The sequence below is a fragment of the Danio rerio genome, chromosome 13 (assembly GCF_052040795.2).
Source record: "Danio rerio strain M-AB ecotype USA chromosome 13, GRCz13ab, whole genome shotgun sequence".
In the NCBI taxonomy this organism is placed as follows: domain Eukaryota; kingdom Metazoa; phylum Chordata; class Actinopteri; order Cypriniformes; family Danionidae; genus Danio; species Danio rerio.
The window spans coordinates 37,483,373-37,503,491 of NC_141033.1; the positions used below are offsets into that span (position 1 = coordinate 37,483,373).

The 20,119-nt window shown below is 35.9% G+C and overlaps 2 protein-coding genes across 24 annotated transcripts in view; one reads left to right on the plus strand and one right to left on the minus strand.

Annotated features, from left to right (window-relative positions):
- Window positions 1–2,853, minus strand: part of sptlc3 (serine palmitoyltransferase, long chain base subunit 3) — a 60,370-nt gene extending 57,517 nt beyond the window's left edge. For 4 of the 5 annotated variants that reach the window (XR_015505090.2, XR_015505089.2, XM_087277801.1 and 1 more), the window contains exons 1-3: window positions 2,513–2,778; window positions 1,752–1,946; window positions 18–172 (exon numbers count right to left, since the gene is read on the minus strand). Coding sequence is in view for 3 of the 5 variants with exons in the window: in XM_087277801.1 (XP_087133927.1) it covers window positions 18–172; window positions 1,752–1,946; window positions 2,513–2,623 (461 nt within the window). In the remaining 2 variants the exon portion in view is untranslated. Of the gene's footprint in view, window positions 1–17; window positions 173–1,751; window positions 1,947–2,512 lie in introns of all 5 variants that reach the window. The other variant, NM_001003562.3, reaches the window with a different exon arrangement.
- The window catches only part of LOC141377032 (uncharacterized), a 316,142-nt gene that overhangs the window by 105,143 nt on the left and 190,880 nt on the right, over window positions 1–20,119 (plus strand). For 6 of the 19 annotated variants that reach the window (XR_015506215.1, XR_015506214.1, XR_015506211.1 and 3 more), the window contains one exon: window positions 7,860–7,985. The gene's annotated coding sequence lies outside the window, so the exon portion shown is untranslated. Of the gene's footprint in view, window positions 1–6,310; window positions 6,798–7,859; window positions 7,986–8,514; window positions 12,036–12,084; window positions 13,582–20,119 lie in introns of those variants that run through there. The other 13 variants (XR_015506223.1, XR_015506221.1, XR_015506225.1 and 10 more) reach the window with 10 other exon arrangements.

Here is a 20,119-nt window from a genome sequence, read left to right on the forward strand (position 1 = left end):
GAAGTGCATTGATATACCGGAAAGTCCAGTTGTAATCATCCGAGACCCTTTCCATGAGGTCAAAAACCGGACCGGGAAGACTGCATATGGGCCGATTCCAGTTGTCCCTGACTCTCATGTACAGATTTCGTTTGTAGAAGTTTTCAAAATCTTGGTAAAGGGGAACAAAGTCCTGTAATATAAGAAATCAGTTATTACATAATGACCAGCAGCAATTTTAAAACAAACTGACGTCCAGTGTTTTGTGCCTCCCCTACACAATTTGCTCATTCATTAAAAAGATGAGCCACAGCTGACACGAGATCAGCCGTAAAAAGACACTGTTTGCATTTGGGTAGTTACAACCTGGTGAATGTTTCAATACCATCTGCTCTGAGAGCATCAGAGTCCTATGAGACTCACCCACATCTTGTCCTTAAGTAAACTCTGCCAGAGAACACGAGGGAGGACTAAGCAGACTCTTCATTGTGTTGTCATTATTAAACCTACTTCAAATTGCTACGAATCTTATTATAGAGACAGTTCAGACAGCTGAAAATAACAAAAGTACAACAAATGGCCGTCTGACTTTTACAAGTTTTTTGCCTAGGCTTTTGACTGCCAATCATAAGCTTTTCTGGTCACTGAGGAGATGTTTGATCTTTCCCTAGCGTTTCAGAGCTTGGATTCATTCTTAAGATGCCAAAAAAGCTCAAAATAAAACTGCACTCTTATTGATTCTTGTAGCCTTTTTTTTCATTTAACACAAAGAATACACAAGAACACAGCTTTGCTGGTGTGTCTCAAACGGCAAAGTAGAAACCCCTGTAAAACAGGAATAGGGAGATCGGAAACGCAGTGAGATCATTTGAGGCCACATGTAAATTTTACTCTTAAATGCTAATGGAGTGTATAAGTCTACACATCAAGCACACTCTGTGAAATATGCAGTGCTGAAGTAAAACCAGCTCTTTTCCGGCTCATATATTTATTTTCATTGGATATTAATGCTGCTATATCAGCATTCCAACACTCAAAAGTCTGTTGGACTCGATTCTTACTGACTTCTGTTTGTGCACTTTTGCAGATTAGAACTAGCTTAGAAGATTTAAACGGTGCCAATTTGGCTGCAGTGATCGTGAAAAACATGGCAAGCACAAAACTGAAAATCCTCAATGTGTTCGCTCAGACCAATACAATGCTATTTAGTTTGCTAAAGGTGTGACTCCTTCTGAAAGCTTACTGTTTTATGATCTTGCCAACTAAACTTCAAAAACTCAGTTTAGGCCTTTGAATAACATCTAATGCACTGCCACCAGCTTTGAGTGAGAAATGTGTATAAAAGAGTCATCTTTGTGAAGGCTGCATTCTCAGTGGACAGACTGAGAGCAGAAATAATGAACTCACTCTCCACTGGGGTTTAATTGCGTCTTTAACCTCCACAACATGACATATCATGGAGAGTTTCCATAGTGAAGAGTGAGCAAATGATGTGAAGGAAAACACTTCATGTTTGAGAATAAAATAGTCTTGCCAAATAAACATTTTAGCTTCTTTGAAACACAGTAAGCTGTTTTCCCAATCTTGAAATAAAAAGTCAAATTTAGTCAAAGGTTTACAAGGGGTAAAGTTCAAAATAATAACAATAAAAATAAGATTTTCTTCTGAGTATGCAATAAAAACTAGAGCAAAACAAACTGTAACAAGCTACTGTAACTTACCTTAACATATCAGTTACTATGGGAAACCTATTAAAAGGGGAGCAAACCTACCTTCTGCTCTTCTCTCTCCTGGGCCTGATGGCACTTCTCTAACCCAACAGCTCTTAAGAAGTCCCTGAAATATCCAAAAAGTATTACAATCCCATAACCCATGTATGTTAGGACCGCCACATACATGGGGGCCTCCTCGAATGAATCTTCACCCCTAACTCGAGGCTGATGAAAACCGTTTCCATTTTTCTGCACCTACAAGGTTGACAAAACAGTACTCATAAGGCAACAGCATAATGATACTATAATTTAGTAGAGAAATGGCATTCGGACATAAACCGTGAACTGAACATTTCTATTTACATACTTGTAAATGTCATTTCTATGTGTGCTCAAGCTATATTTGCTAATAGCAACATTTAAATGCAATACTGGTTTGTATTAAAGTTTACTAGTATGAGTAGATTTCATAGTTTTGCATGTGGCTAAAAATACAAATAATACAGCAAAAGTATGGTTATAGTGCCACTAATTTTATGAGCACAAACATTTATTACAGTAACAAAACATAAGCACACTTTAGTGATGACTCGAACCGAACTTTTGACTGACTCTTCTGAACAAGCCAACTAAACGAACCGATTCGCTTAAATGAATCGAAACTCACAATTCAAACTCAGTGTGAACTATATCAAACTTATGTTATAGAAACAGAAGTACAGCAGTACGAACTACTTCGAGTGAACTTTAAGATCACCCTTGTCATTACACTGTCGTTTTTAGAAACACCACGCTTCACTTGATGACTAAGTTTGGTATACCTTTTCATTTTTGTGATATCCATTTTTCAAGGTGTAGTTTTCCGTTTGCTTCTGGCCAGAACGAGACTTCAGCGTCCCGTTGCATGAATGAAGTTCCTCAGTTCGTATCATGTTTGCGAAGCATCAGGGATGAATTATAGCGATATTGAACTTCTCTGTCCCTCAGTTTAGATAAATGTGTGCGAGTCCGATGAAGTGTAATTCCCTGATGTGAGTCCACCATCCGGCTTCATGCTCAAATGACTTTGATTTGTGTAGCTACATACAACTTTGGACCAGGAAGTGTTCACGGAGATCAGAGGAGCGACGCGACGCGACTGTGCGCTGCCTTCTGACACCTTCGTTGATAATGAAAGAGATCCTGTTTTTTTTTTTGTGAAGACCCTGTGGAGTTGTCAAACTTGGTGTCAGTCGTTCTGAATCTCCCCCGGAATACACTTTATAACAAATGAAAAGCAAAAGTAAAACTGCTGCAAGTGACCATGACTGACTGTCTGAGGTAGATTATAGGAAGTAAAAAAATGTGAACGATGCAATATGCGCCTTAAGGGTAGCTTACCTAACAGCATGGTCATACTTTTTAAAACTGGTCTAAAATTACCCAGATTTAACTGTGTTTGTGTATTTGTAAAATCTAGTAATCAAAAATGGTTTATAGACTGTGCCTCTGAATGCAAGGGTCCTTGATCTGAGAGGCCACCCAGAAGGTTGCAGGTGTAAAGCTTTAGTAAGGTTTGAATGCTTTTGTCACTCTTGCACTGTTTTCATTATCAGAAGTGGTACCTTTGTATTATTTTTGAAAATGTCATCTTTAGTTTACATCTGCCTTTTAAATAATTTTAACAAGTATTTTGAGGGTCACAAATAATTCTTAAAATAGTCACATCATGGCATCCCTAAATAAAGCTCGAAATGTGTTTAGATCAGTGGTTCTCAAACTGTGGTACGTGTACCACTAGTTTAATAACCACTATTTAATCAAATAAAATTTAATACGTTTTTATATTTTACTTTTCAAGATTTTTCAACTTTTTTATTTTTATAATTAGAACAACAGTGCTCTGTGTGTGGTTTTATTTCCAATAAGATATAATGATTTAGTGAATGTATTTTTATACATTGCATTTGAAGCCTTAAAACAAATGTGACAAATGTTTTCTTCTGCATCTAAGATGAGCTTACAATCTCATTGCTGCCTTCAGCATAACTACCACTCCAACGGCATTCAGCAGAATGTGGGAAGTCTTCACCACAAAACAAGAAGTCATTGTGAAAAAATTTCTGAAGCCAACTTTTCTTCCCATGTGTCATCAAAAGGGTTGTGCTCTTGACAATAATGTATACGCACATATACATATTAGGGCTGCACAATGTATTGTTTCAGCATTGATATCACAATGTGTAAATCCGCGATAGTCACATTGGAGGATCTGCAATGCAGTTCAGTTTTAGTTCGAGTGGGATTATAGTTGACCAGGAACCACATTGTAAAGTTTGACCATAATAGAATGCCAATTTTTATTTGCTTGTTTGCTTTGTTTTTAAGGCCTATGCCTGTGAGATGTCACATGTATTCAAACCGTTTGTGTATAAGTAATTATAACATTAGTAGTTTTAACATAGATTAATTGTTTATGTTAATAAAATTAAGACTTTGCAGTGTTATTTATTTCCATTAGATTTTTTAATTTCTGTATCTGATACAATTAGACTCTACAGTAAACCAGAAAACTCTTTTTGGTTAACTAGGCAGATTATATGTCCAATGAAATCATCCTAATCCATATACAATTATGAAGTCTTTCCAAGTTGAGCTGTTCAAGTTATCTGGTCAAATTATATAATGCAGAAAAACCAAACAGTCACCTTTTTTTTTTTCCAATATCATGCAGCCCTTGTACATATACACTCACCGGCCACTTTATTAGGTACACCTTACTAGTACTGAGTTGGACCAACTTTTGCCTTCAGAACTGCCTTAATTCTTTGTGGCATAGATTCAACAAGGTACTTAAAAACATTCTTCAGAGATTTGGTTCATATTGACATGATAGCATCACGCAGTTGCAGCAGGTTTGTTGGCTGCACATCCATGATGTGAATCTCCCGTTCCACCACATCCCAAAGGTGCTCTTTTGAATTGAGCTCTGGTGACTGTGGAGGCCATTTGAGTACAGTCAACTCATTGTCATGTTCAAGAAACCAGTCTGAGATGATTCATGCTTTATGACATTGTGTGTTATCCTGCTGGAAGTAGCCATCAAAAGATGGGTACACTATGGTCATCAAAGGATGGACATGGTCAGCAACAATATTGACCATGTCCATCCAGACCATGTCCTTTTTTAGACCATTCTCTGTAAACCCTAGAGATGGTTGTGTGTGAAAATCCCAGTAGATCAGCAGTTTCTGAAATATTCACACCAGTCTGTCTGGCACCAACAACCATGCCACAATCAAAGTCACTTAAATCACCTTTCTTCCCTATTCTGATGCTTTGATTGAACTGCAGCAGATTGTCTTGACCATGTCTACATGCCTAAATGTTCTGAGTTGCTGCCATTTGATTGGCTTATTAGACATTTGCACTGACAAGCAGTCGGAGAGGTGTACCTAATGAAGTGGCCAGTGAGTGTATGCTATGTATTTGAGAGCAACAAATACCTAAGCGACTGAGTGAGTAAATAATGAAGATACATCTAGATGGAAGAAAGGAGACTAATGGAAAAGACAATATATCTTGAAGAAACGGATCTAGTGGAAGAAACAGATCTGTCTAGATGGAAATGAAGAGAGAACGGGAGTGGCACCGCGTGGCACTAGTAGCTGGCAGCAGCCTGCAGCTGTCTGAACCAATGCTGGACCAAGCGTGGAACTGTCACTGCTAATTAACCACTGATCCTCCCTGTCCTGCTCTCTCCCTCTTTTTCTCTCCTCACTAAAGCCTGAATCGTTCACTCTGTCCACCTCTATCCCCCATGAGCCTCCTAATCCTCTGCCAGAGACTTTGTGCTAAGGGAACTGCGCTAGCCTAGATCTGTCAAGCATCATTAGCTTTATTAATATTAGCACTCATTATTTATCTCATATTTGTGTGGCAGGTTTCTCTACACTCTCACTGAAGACCTCTAATGAGTCTTACAATTAGTGATGCAGGAAAGGCCTTGTTGTTTGATTTATGTTTGCAACTATTTCATTGTGCAATTATTATTTAATTAGGACTTTTTCAAAGTTAATGCTGTTATTCTTGCATTATATAAAGGCGAAACTTTTCGTGTAAAAGTGTATTTTATGCATTAAGAGCTGCTAAGTTAGTGTAAAAAATATTGTAACAAGGTAATTTCCCCCAAATGATATCTTATCAGTAGGCCTACAAAGAATCTGTACGATTTTTAGTTCATCGAGTCTATTCTGTAAATGTCAATGTATATTTATCAGTTTTTAAGTTAATTTCAGTTATAATATTGACTAATATAAAAGTATTTATTTGATTTATTTACAACACAGTTTGTAAAGTAATATTTTCCGTCTTTAAGTAGATAAATTATATGATAGACTTAGTTTACCAAATAAGTGGGTCTAGATGGATTTGCAATGTAGATATTAAATAAAAGTTAAAAAGGTATTATTTTGTATTTCATATGTTAGGTTTTAAGTTTAGATACTCCCAAAATAATTCCGCATAAATTAGATTTTTATTTTTTTTTTTTTACAAAATTCTCAGCAGAAATAACTTAGCAAAAAAAAAAAAAAAAAAAAAACATCTGCAGATCCTGTCTGGCCCTACTTATCAGTCTTGTCACGACTTGTGTTTTGTTTTAAAGCATTAGTCATGGTATTTGTTTTGGGTCAGTTTTTTTCATACAGCAATTCATATGAGTATTACAAACTATAATATATTAACAGTTACGTCAGGTAATATAGGTAATAGGTTATATTATGCGTAAATATATTTATAATTAAAAATTTAAGCACACACACACGTTTAAGTAATTTCAATGGCACTAGCGATTCATAATTCGCGAACGAATCTTTCGACGTGGTTAGCAGCAAAACTAAATCGTTTAGCGTTAGCATCCTAGCAAGTTACATTTTACTATCAGCATATTCACGTAACGTACTGAAATATGGTTTAAATTTACCTGTTTCCGCCAAAGTAAGAGTTCACGCGATGGAGTTGAAATTTATCGACAAGAAAGCTAAGCTAAGTTATATTCTTAAATGAAAGACATCGTTTGTTGTGAAGTTCTGCGCGTGCTCGTGAAGAGGCGACTCTGTGACGCAGGTAATTGTATTTAATGACAATTAAAATGATACATTATTATTCATAATAATAATTTAAAAACCTCCAACTTAATATACAGCATACGTCGTAAAATTATGTTTTTTAATTAACCGTAGAGTACCATGCAAATACCACAGTAAATGAGCAATCATGCAGTAATGGCCTTATTAAAAATATTAAGTAGACCTGTATGGTATTTCCATCTGATTTCATCACTGTATTATGCCACTGTATACTTTTTAAAAGTCTGTTTTGGGGAAAAAGGTAGCTAACATTTAAAAAAATCATCTTTTTTTCAGGTGACACATTGTTTTATTATTTTAAAAAATCAGAGTGAAAAACAAACAGGTTACATTTTAAGAATTTCTTAATTTGCCATGTTAATTTGCTCAATACCAGCAGATCATGAACTGAATATGATCATATGCAGATAATCCTGAGGATCATGTTATAGCTTAAAGCTTTATTTAAAAAAAAATCTTTTAAGCATCAGAATATATATTTTTACTGTCTCCTACATTTGCACCCCACTGTACAAAACTACACAAATACAAAAGTTTTCAATTCCTCTAGATTTTGATCAAATCTTTGTGATGGTTTTACAAGAATACCCGCTGAGCTGCATGTCTGCCTGCTAACCAATCCCTTCCTGCGGCATTTTGTTTTTTAAAGTAAGGTGACATGTTAAGTAAAGATAAAAGAAGAAGATTATCATTTTTACGCTTCAGGAAACCTCGCTGTTTCGAACTCTCCTGACCTCATTTAACAAGACTACATGACTGGGTGTGTTTGTGTTAGAGGTGCTTCTATTTTGCTAATGACTATGCAAATGAAGTTCAGAAAGCAGTTTACATCTGTACCTGCAATAAAAGGGAGAAATCTCTTCTAAATGGAAAACAGTGGGAGAGTTACTCCAGCAGTGCTCCATTTCAGTGTGTACAAAGCCTCTTGCTAAAAAGGGTTCATATGAAGCAGCATGCCTTTCTTCTTCCTTTTGATCTTTAATGAGAATATTTTATATTCAGATGAATCCTAGTTTGACTCATTTGTCTTGTCTTCCAGATTTTGTTTCGCATTGTTTGGATTTCTTGGTGATGATGCTAAAATGAAATAAAGTACCCTGGAAAGGTGAACACAACACACCTGCTGCAAAGAGCATCTCCTCCACCTAGTGGTCAATTTCAAAAGGTATGTGCGTTTGACAGAGACCATGTACAATATTGTTCAAGAGGCTGATGGAAAAGTAGGCATAGACATGAAAGTTTGCTCTCTAATTAGTAATATAATTTTTAATACAGACTATTTCAAGAGGGGCACTTATAATCAGATAATGAAATGTTCATTTATGATAATTCACTATGCATAAGAAAGTAGAGTATGTGAATTGAAATGAATGGCATAATGTAATTCTGCTCGTTATCGTTTTGCTAGCCATTTTATTTATGGCAGGCAGCGTTTCGTCTGTGTCGTGTCTCGCACTTGATGTTTATGGGTGATGTCCTTGCTGCTCTGTCCTAGGAGGGGTTGAGAGTTAATGCAGTGCTATATTTGTGTTGACCCTCAGGGGCCATTAAATCACATAATTTCTTCATCAGCTGGGTCTGACCTGATTTTCTAGACGGTCTCCTCAAGCAATGCAGGGGGAAATTATTAAATGGCACAGAAATGTAGATACAGTGGTGTAATAGTGCTTTTCATTTTTCCCTTTGCCCTGCAGAGAAAAAAAGAAGATATTATAAAACTTTACTTTCACTTGGAATTTGTCTAATCATGGAACTTGGAGCATATAGCACACATTAAGAAAGAATTTATGTGTGTGTGCTCTAGTTGCACAAATCTGTGTTGGTGTAAGAGCTTGTTCACATTAAGCAATATACAAATATTGTTTTAATCATTGTAAATTTAAAAGAAATCTTAGTTTTGAGTCTAGAGTTTAGAGTTTCTGTATTAGAGATCTAGAGATCATCTGCAGTACAAAGCTGTCAAGATTCAATATGTTTCAAGCCATATTGAAATCATCTCTTAAAACTGTTAACTATATGAAAGAAATTACAACTTTTAGGCACCTAAAGCAGCATGTCAGTCATTAAAAGCATGATATTTCGAAAGCTTCGCATCAACTTACCATGTCTTAACATTCAAAGTAATATTACGATTAAATGAAACTATTTACAGGCAAGACGATACGCCCCTAGCCATCTGCTAGCATAGGATTGTATTGTTTTAGTGCATTGTCATATGTAAAGCATTTTTCATTATTTTTGCAATGGAAAAAAGCAAGTTGGTATGCTGGGTCAGGGTGAATGCTGTGGGCAGTTTTGTTTCACATTTCAATTTATTTATTTTTACATTTTTGATATATACTGTATACAAAATGGGTACAAATGAATAGCAGTCAATTGTGGAAGGCATTGTTTTGTCTTCAGAGTGGACATTCCTTCACATGAAAACTATTGATGAAGTGTTTATTGAAAAAAAAATCTATCGCGATATATTGATATTGAATTATTGTCCAGCCCTAGCCACTGTGTGGATTAATACTGAATGTGTGTCACTGTTTTTACTTATGTTTAAGAATAGAGCAATATGCTGGTGTTAAACTGCATTTCTTTAATGCTCTCCTACATTGGGCTTACACATACACTTCGACAATGTTGATAAGCCGTAATGGTCTCATGTTGAACGCAGTGGACCAATCGCAATAGACTGGGTCATCAGACTAATCAGCGCAGATTAGCATTGCGCTAAAGAGCGGTTAGGGAACAAATGAATCGCTGAACAAATCATATGAGCGTCATTGGGATAATTAGATAAAAATAAATGCATGGTATAAGACAATGAAAATGTCGTTTGACCTTGCATGCATATCAGCCTGTCTTTGAAAAAAGCAAAGTATGACCCTTTTTATGCAAAATAGGGGCTCTTTAAAACTGTAGATTTATAAGTATTAATTGTCAAGTAGTGCTTTGACACTGAAAATTCTAAAAAGAAAAAGTGATAATTGAATACCGGATGAAGGACTGTGTTTAGACAAAAAAAGGAAGGAACGTTAGACATTTCTTGCACTCATTTTGCAGCTTTGATTACATAACCGACAAAGCTTTTAGATTCACAGAATACTCACAGAATAATGAATGACAAAATAACATTATCAAGTAAGTAAAAACCTTACACTGGACGGTAGAGTATATAGTGCATAATGTATAGTGTGCGATTCGGGGCATAGCCGAGTTCACTTCACAATTAAAATGATAATGGCACTGATAAACAATATCCCTAGAATTACTTTAAACACACTTTTGTCTAGCAGATGAAAAAATAAAAATGTTGACAACCAATCAGAACGCATCAGAATGCTAATCAGCCAATCAAAACCCTTCAGAAGGCCTATCTGAATGCATTCAAAGCAGCAGGCAACATTTTCAACATTCAACATTTCAACATTTTGAATGCTTCATTTGTGTTTCGCTGTTTGGGGGTTTTTAGCCCCAGGTGTCATAAGAATGAAAATAAATTTAGGATGCTTTTATTGATGTTAGGAACTCAGAAAAAAAGAAGATCTAAATAATAAATAGATGATGAAATTTAGCTTGCAATTAGAACAGTGTGTAGTACAGGGCACTATCCCTGAGGTGTTGTGATGTGTGCGGTAAGGTCATGACTGTTTATCCAACCTTGAATTGGACAGGTGAGCTCCAGGGGGTTTCAGGAGCCACGTAACATTCCTCAGAGCTGTCAGTGCCGGTGAGGGAGGGCTGGTAAAGAAAGCACCCTCTGTCTGTCACAGAGGGAAAAACAGATGGTGAGAACTGAGAAAGAGAGAGGTGATGCAAGCCAGTGCGACCCAAATTGGGTCATACGTCTGTTTTGATTGCAGGAACAACACAATGGTATATGCAGATGAGAACATTCAGTGAATAAATCATTCAGAGCTAGGAAGAGTGTTCCGATCAGGAATTTTCAGGTCAATCACAAATTAAACAGTTTTCATGAATACTATTCCAGATCACCAATTATGTGATCAATTTTAATTCTTTATATACATCAGATTATATAAGGATGACTCAATCTGTGTTTTTTTTCAAGTATTAGCAATTATTATACATATTTTCAATATTAAAGCAGGCTTAAGCTTCCAATGTTTGTACATGATGCTTAATGATCAATTAATATTAATAAATTAGTTTCATTCAAACTAATTAGTCAATTAACTGTTCATTCATTCATTCATTCAGTCATTCTATTTCTTATCGGCGATGGTGCTACATACTGCGCCACCATGACACCTTGATTAACTGTTTATTTTTAATGTATTATTTATTTTATTTGTTATATTTTATCTTCCAATCTATAATCCATTCATTCATTTTCTTTTCAGCTTACTCCCTTTATTAATCTGGGGTAGCCACAGCAGAATGAACCGCCATTTTATCCAGCACATGTTTTACGCAGCAGATGCCTTTCCAGCTGCAACCCATCACTGGGAAACATCCATATACACTCATTCACTCTCATACACTACGGACAATTTAGCTTACCTAATTCACCTATACTGCATGTCTTTGGACTTGTGGGGGAAACTGGAGCACCCAAAGGAAACCCACACAATCACGGGAAGAACATGCAAACTCCACACAGAAATGCCAACTAACTCAGCTAAGGCTTGAACCAAAGCTAAGACATTTTTGCTGTGAGGCGACAGCGCTACCCACTGCGCCACCGTGTCGCCACCAATCTATCATAACATTCATTCATTCGTTAAATTTTATTATGCTAGGCTAACATTACAGCAATAGCGTTAGTTGCAGAAGATTACTTTTAAAGCGCAATGTTAACTTTGACACCTTTATGGCACTCACATACATTAAAAATAAAACCTATGACTGAACATGGAGGAAGATCTCCAAGTGACGGTCTCCAAAATGAAACCAAGTGTAGTCTTGTGCTGTAAACCTTGTGCCCATGCACAACTCTCATTAAGTGAGGTAAATATTAAATTACACAAATGAATAATGACTATAAAAAAAAACGATATGTTTGTTTTTTGTGTTGTCAATATGCTTATTTTTATATAGTACCCAATGGTGTGTGCACCATTGTGTGCAATATTTGTAAGTTTATAACCAACTATGAGCATAGTGGGGGTCGCGAGTCACTGGAGTTGTTATTTTATGGGTCACAGGCTGAAAAGTTTGAGAACCCCTGAAATAAAAGCTGAGAACTAAGTATGTGTGGTAGGTAAATCTGGTCACTGAATTAAAAGCTGAGAACTAAGTATGTGTGGTAGGTAAATCTGGCCACTGAGGGAAATGAAAAAATAAAAGAGAGGTCATGGCTTGTTTTCAGACTGAAAAGTTACTGTGCAGTCTGGTCAACAATTAGTTAACAGACCTGTTGACATATCTAATAAACAATAATACTGTTTTACCCAACAGCTGGTAGAGTTTCTGCAAGCATATAATTTGATAGCACCTGTACATGTTCTGGCATATTACAGATATTGAGAAGTGATTTTCAGCCTATTGCAATCAGTGAAACATAAACACTTCCTATATGGTGTTGACGGTAAAGGCAGGGATAACTTCCTGGTAGAACTTCTTAATGTTCATTGTTCTGTGACAAAACCTGTTGAAAACTGCTGCAAGCGATGGTTCAAAGGAGAAACTCAAGAAGGGATGGCAGTTTGCTGAAGTCTTAGACTACAAGAAGGAAAAATGAAGGAAGATTTCGAAGACGTTTTACAGAATGAGATGGAAAATGTGGGACAAATGGAATAAATGAGAGTGGAGGTGGAGGTCTTCACATGGTCAGAGGGTCAGATGTGTCTCTTGGCCACTTTCTTTTGCAGCAGCTTTAATTAAGATCTCCAAAGCACATGACTCAATTATGATGAAGCAGGCGTTTAGTATTAGAGAAAAAAAAAAGAACTGCCTTGACTAATGAAAGTTTCAGGCAATATCCTGAGGCACTTCCTCTCACTATTTCTCATGCTGCTTCGTTGTGTTCTCTCTCTCTCTTTCTCTCTCTCTCTTTCATATATTTTTGCACCCTTTGCTGTCAATCAGACAGCATCTTCTCCGCCCCTCTCTTCCTTTGCATTGCTGTTTTATCTTTTCCAACCTGCTTCTGCAGTGAGTCATTCTCAGTTTGGCTAAACAGTGAACATTGTCTGTGTCAAGGCAGTACTGCTTTGATGGCTGTGTCTGTGACCATATAGATAAAACTAGTTATACGTTTTCTGTCCATACCCTATGAATATTACATCAGAAAAGCAGGAGACTACATAATAATAAGAATGATTATGATTTATGTTAGTCAAATGTGATTTCATTACGTTTTGAAATAGTGTAGTGTATAGTATCATGAGATATAATTCTTGCATTACTACTGGAAAGAAACTCATACTGTATGTGCAATATCAAAGTATAAACCCATTCTAACTTTTTTATTTTATATGTTGATCAAAGATGAGATGTTCCATTTTTAAATCTGTATCAAATATGAATAATTTAAAACAATCTATGGAAAAAAAACAATCGTAAAAAACAATCAATACAAAAGCATATAATGCAATTTTATTATTTAAATGAGCAATATCACTCGAGTAGCAGTGTAATGTGGCTGTATATTGACACTGGTGGGAGGCGTGCGTTGGCACAAGACTGCAGTTCGAGAGCCTTAGTGTCCACCAGTGATGATATACAACCATATCGCACTGTTAAAAGTGTAATATTGTGTTTATACAACAGTTCGACAGCATAATAGTGTGTGTGTGTATATATATATATATATCATAAATCAAACACAGAGAGTTCCAAAAATCCTTTTGTATGAGGAACTACTTTTATTCACATCTGAAGCTGACGTCAGAACAGCAGAAAGCATTGCTGCTTCACATTGAAAACCTAAAAAATTTAATTTTGACATGCTGTTTTTTCGGCATGCAAAAGTTTTGCAGAAGTCATTAATATAACAGCATAAACAAATATCTGTATACTTGAACATATTTTAATTAATGATTACATATTTTCTAGTGATGGGTTGGAGCTGGAAGGGCATCCGCTGTGCTAAACATAAGCTGGATTAGTTGGTGGTTCATTCCACTGTGGCAACCCCAGATAAATAAAGGGAATGAATGAATAATGTTTAAATTTCAAATAAAATCGTGAGGCCCATCTATTCACATGGTGTTCTTTTCATAGGGGAAAGAGGCAACTCGCAGCTTTGCAGTTTGCTGTATTGACCTTATTCTAAAATGCGGAAGTGCGCCTGTTTTCGCGATTGTCTTAGAACTTCCGTTTCAGTCGCCTATGGGAGAAATGACAAGGAATAATAAACGGCAAAAAACGGTCAAACTACTTGCTCTACAAACAAATGTTTGCATGACTATACAGACCAAGTAGAATAATATAACAAGGAAATATCAGTTTGCAACATCAAACAGTGAAACGAGCAGTTTATAATGTCTAAAAATGAATGGAAGTGAATGAGACCGGAAGTCTCGTGCCAAAAAGATTCAAATGGCAGCGTCCGCTCGTCTGCGGAGAATAAGGTCAATAGACTAACTTATTATTTAGAATTGGAGGTGGAATAAAGGGATTATTCCAGATTAATGCCAAATCCCCATATTAAATTTGGCATTCATATGTCATATTCTTTGCGTGCACAAATTCTTTTTTTTAAATGGAGACCCTTGGCGCTTAAAGTAAAAAAAAAAATGGCCGCCATATTGAATTTTAGAACAGAAGTGTTCGAAACTGGCCACTTTAAACACCCATTTGCAGTGAAGGATTTAAAGAAATCAAATGCCTCAAAAGGGATTAAGGCATAGGAATGTTTTTTTTTTTTTCAAATAGAACCCAGTGAACGATGTGCCTCATGTTTTTCTTGCGATTTTAGACCAAAATGTGACCAGCCTTTTATATTTACCTGAAGGTACAGAACTGCCAGAGTGAGTGCTAGAGCGCCATCTAGAGTAGTGTATGAGCACACTATTCTTCTGTTTTTACCATAGAATGTTTTTTTTACTTTTACTAATCATAGTATTTTTGTCTTTTGAGAAACGTTTTTTGGTTGCTTATTGTGTTTACTATTTATTAAAAAGTTATTATTTATAATGTTATGGACTATTTGCCATTTTTTAATTGTCATCTTTTAAATAATATTAAATGAAATTGCAGTTCTAGCAGTCATTTAGTTCTATATTTTTTGTGTGTCATTTTCTGTCATTATTCTAATATTTTGTGTGTAAATGACAAATGAAAGTTAATTCTGTCCTTGGCCAATAACATGCTCACATTTCATCTAAAAGTGTTCTGCAAGCATTAGCACATTTAATTTAACATAGATATAACAATAAATAAAAACTACATAGGCTGCCATGTATTTTACGATATTCTGAAATAAATTCGAAGGTGTATTTTTTCCTATTTACCATGTAAATATTACATGAAACATTGGGTTATGAATATTTACCTGAAAGTCTTATAAAATTTGTGGATTTGTAGTAGTAAAAATGTCTTTGAACCATGTATTTCTTCACCTATAAAAAATTTAGAAGCTGCTTATTCATTTATTTTTAACATGTATCAGTGTGAACCAAAGGATACAGGAATGCATTTGTGGACAGGGAGTTTTATTTTTATTTTGAGGGACACCATTCACAGTCCTGTCTCACTTTCCTTAGGCAAGATAAGACATGGACAAAAAGAAAAAACAAACACTGCTTCCTGCTAGTGCAACATGGGATAGTCTAGTGGTAGTGAAACAGCTTTTGTTTAGTGTGAACCAGAAAAATAATAATAAAAAGAAAAGAAAACTTTCAGTTGAACCTGACTTTATGAAGTTTTGGTTGCATTTCTCTTTGAATTGCTGTCTACTCTGTAAAAAGTGAACTGTTGGATCAAATTAAATAAATAACTCTAAAATTACAGATGCAGCTTAGTGGTTAGCACTGTCGCCTTCAAGAAGGTCTATCTGTCTATCTATCTATCTATCTATCTATCTATCTATCTATCTATCTATCTATCTATCTATCTATCTATCTATCTATCTATCTATCTATCTATCTATCTATCTGTCTGTCTGTCTGTCTGTCTGTCTGTCTGTCTGTCTGTCTGTCTGTCTGTCTGTCTGTCTGTCTGTCTGTCTGTCTGTCTGTCTGTCTGTCTGTCTGTCGATGTATCTAAGATTTTGTCCGTCCGTCCTTCCATCCATCCATCCATCCATCCATCCATCCATCCATCCATCCATCCATCCATCCATCCATCCAATCTATCTATCTATCTGTCCGTCCGTCCGTCTCTGTCTGTCTGTTCGTCCGCCCATCTGTCTGTCTGTCTGTCTGTCTGTCTGTCCGTCTGTCCGTTCGTCCATCTCTGTCTGTCTGTCCATCCGTCCGTCCGTCCGTCCATCTCTGTCTGTCTGTGCGTCCGTCCATCTATCTGTCTGTCTGTCTGTCCGTCCGTCCGTCCATCCGTCCATCCAATCTATCTGTCTGTCTGTCTGTCTGTCTGTCCGTCCGTCCGTCCGTCCGTCCGTCCATCTATCCAGTCTGTCTGTCTGTCTGTCCCTCCATCTCTGTCTGTCTGTCTGTCCGTCTATCTATCATCTATCTATCTATCTATCTATCTATCTATCTATCTATCTATCTATCTATCTATCTATCTATCTATCTATCTATCTATCTATCTATCTATCTATCTATCTATCTATCTATCTATCTATCTATCTATCTGTCTGTCTGTCTGTCTGTCTATCCATCCATCCATCCATTCATCCATCCACATGTTTAAGTACTTTTAAAGTTGATCCAGTGGTTAAATGTTTACAGTTGATTTAGTTTTTTTTTTCTTCTCTCAGACAATATAAAGTGTTTTCAGCATTGGACAGACACTTCATTTTTTATCATGTCTGACCAGATTTTACCCCAGTAAATCTTCCCTCCATCAGCGTTTGATGGGTTTTTCTGTCAGGTTCACTCACACTCTCTCCAAACCCTCAGACCTAAAAACAGAAAACGATTTGTCTTGAGTGCCTGCTTGCCTCATGGCCCGTATCGCACAACATCTTTGCTGGGGTCTATAGTGAGAGATGCTGAGCTCTGATGCCCCTTCTCGTGGTCCATCCAAGACTATGGTCCTCTATAAACTATTGGGATTGGAAGAATGCCCTTCTCCGCAACAACACTCCAGTGACGGTGCCTGCCATCAGGGTATTGATGCATGGACTCCAGGAAACTCACCTCTGTGTCTGGTAATAATGTATTACTGTTGGCAGGCAGAGTGTACACATGGCTTTCAGGAGATAGATGGCTGTTTGCAGAGGCCAATGGGGCTGTAGACTGGATGGATCAGAGTTTCGGTCTGCCGGGAAGGTGTCTTAAAGAGAGATGGGGAAAAGGCTATTGAGAAGTAGCAGGTTTTTGGTGCTGCACAGTCAGAAGTGTGAGAGGAGTCTCTTGGGGATAGAATGGAGACGATTTTTGTATTATGTGAAGGTCATGTGTGTTTTTATAAAGACGTTATATCAACTCACAAAATTGATTTCCAAAGGCTTTTTTTTATCTTCATGAGGACATCTTTATCACAAACTAACAGTAGCACATACAGATGAAGTTATTAGCGCTGCTGCAGATTTTTTTTTTTTTTTCAATAATTTTCAGAATAATGTTTAACAGAACAATATTCGTAGAATATTCCTAGAATATTTTTTTTCTTTTGGGAGAAAGTTTTATTTTTAGTTATCTAATTTTTCTTGTTTTGGCTAGAATAAAATCAGTTTTTAAATATATTATTAAACCATTTAAAGGTGGTTATTAATAGCCCCCTTAAAAGTGCAGTAGGTGATGTGTCAAAATGCTATCTCTTAGCATAATTTCTTTGAAACCCTCCCCTGCCGTCCAAAGCCACTACTCCTGAAATCACAAACACGCACCTAAAAGATGACAGTAGACAACCCACGAGATCAGAGATGCCCAAAGTAGGGCCCGTGAGCCAAAGTTTGCCCAATGAAACCTTTGATTTGGCCCACCATGCCATCTGAAAATGATTGAGGAGTTGGGGCAATGCCTTTAACAAAGATTATCATTTCTAATTTGACCTAACCTTTTTTGTTTGTTTGTTTTTTTGTTTTATTGCACTACAAAAAAGCTAATTGAAAATATGTGTCAATTAAATATAAATGAATCTTGAGTTTTTAAAACGTAAATGCTGTCACTCGACAAATAGAGGACTATGCAGTAGACATCGGCGAACAAATCAATGAAATTCATATATATATAACGTATATAATACTACACTTTAGTATAGTACTTTATAATACTACAAAACCGAACGAAAAACTGTATTATATCTAGCACGTTTTCAGTTGTGTAGCAAGCAAAACTTGTCATAATGTGTAATATTTCATGCATGCCAGGATCACTGGTCTCACTCTCTCAACAGCTTTGTCCTAAAGCGACTCTGCTTAGTGCTTGGCCAGCGGGGTGCAGGCCTTGCACTTATTACTAAGCCAAACTTACATGCTATTTCAGACAGAAGATTCAGAGTAGCATGGTAAACAATGTAGGGAGCATGTCACAGGTTGTCAATGTTCAAAAATTAACCAATGTAATAAAATATGAAACCAACTTCACCTCAGTAAAGCAGGCTATACTGTAGGTGGAATAGCGCTTATAGTGGCACACCTTTCGTGCAAATCCTTATGTACCACCTTTTGCAGCTTCAATTCCAACAACCAGTATTTGCAAAAATGCGAGTAAGACCGAATCTTCTTTTAAAAAAGGTTTACTGAACAAATGCAAACAAAAATACAAAGTTACAATAGACTCGATCAGCTCGGTCAAAAAACTGTGTTGCTTCCAACATCCATAACTGCAATCTGCCTAAAACGTATGAACTAATGACCTCATGACGTATTACTGTCGGAAGCCAAAATACCATATTAAAGGTTTTTAAATTATATCAATTACTAAATTATGCATTTTAGATAATACAATCACAATGAATTCTTATTAAATTTAAATATCAATTTTTATCATGTTTTAACCTTAACTAAATTATTATCACAAATGAATTATGCATAACTGGCTCTTACAGCGCTATTTACTTATGTTTTGTTATTAAACTAAACAAAAAAAAAAAACTATTTTTAATAAACATTTCAACATCAATCGATTATCATTATCAATGCTGTAAAAGGTGAAATGCTAATGAAATTGAAAATAGTTACGTCAATATTTCGCTGTAAGATTTCAGGCTGAACAACACTTTTGTGCATATACAGTAACCCATTCGTAACAACACAATCTACATAAGCTTTACGTGGCTTAAATAGTTTTAAAACAGAACATTACCTGTCTCAAAGAAATACTACAGCCATGGTGTCGTCCTTCCTCCAGCGTGCAAAAGTAACTCCAATATTGATTCAGGATTTTAAAAAGTTTTGATTCAGCATTTGTTTTTACCGCTGTCACTCTCTCGTGTTCGCATGATTGCAATTGAACAAATCTACATTTGCTGACAGACAGTTTGGGCTACTTATCACAATTATGGGAATGTTTTTTTTTTATTTGATGAACATTTTTATTCTTATGCCTTACCTAGGATATAATACATATAAATATATTTAGATCCTTTATTTTAATCATTACTATTGGAATGTGAAGAGGCTTTCAACAAGCACAACAAAAACTGCTTCTGAAGACAATCACCTGCTGCAACTTTAAGCAATATTTTCTGACTGTCTTCTGAAAAAAAAACACACTGTTAAACAATGATTTACTAACTAACCATGCCTAATTAACCTAGTAAAGCTGTTAAATGGCACTTAAGGTTAAATACTAGTATGTTAAAAAATCTCTATTAAAATATAATGTACTCTCGTCATGGCAAAAATAAAAGATAGCAATTATTAGAAATTAGTCATTAAAACTATTATGTTTAGAAATGTATTGAAAAAAAATATTTCCGTTTAACAGAAATTGTGAAAAAAATATACGAGGCAAATAATTATGACTTCAACTGTATATATAATGTCCAAATAGAAAATGATGGCGTCTTTTAGTCAGATAAAATATAGAACCCAATAGCATCTTGTACACAATGTAATCATTTTAGATGATAAGTAATCCTTTTAATATAATCACTTAACTGAAGTTATTTTTGATTCAGTGATGTCTTTGTAAAATCTCATTATGAGGAATTTAGCCCATAAAGATTAAGAACTGAAGGAAAAATAAAACACTGTGCAATATAAAATATAGTGCACTTGTTTGTTCTTTGTCTCTTTTAAAGTTTAAGGAAATTAGTCACTACAAAACT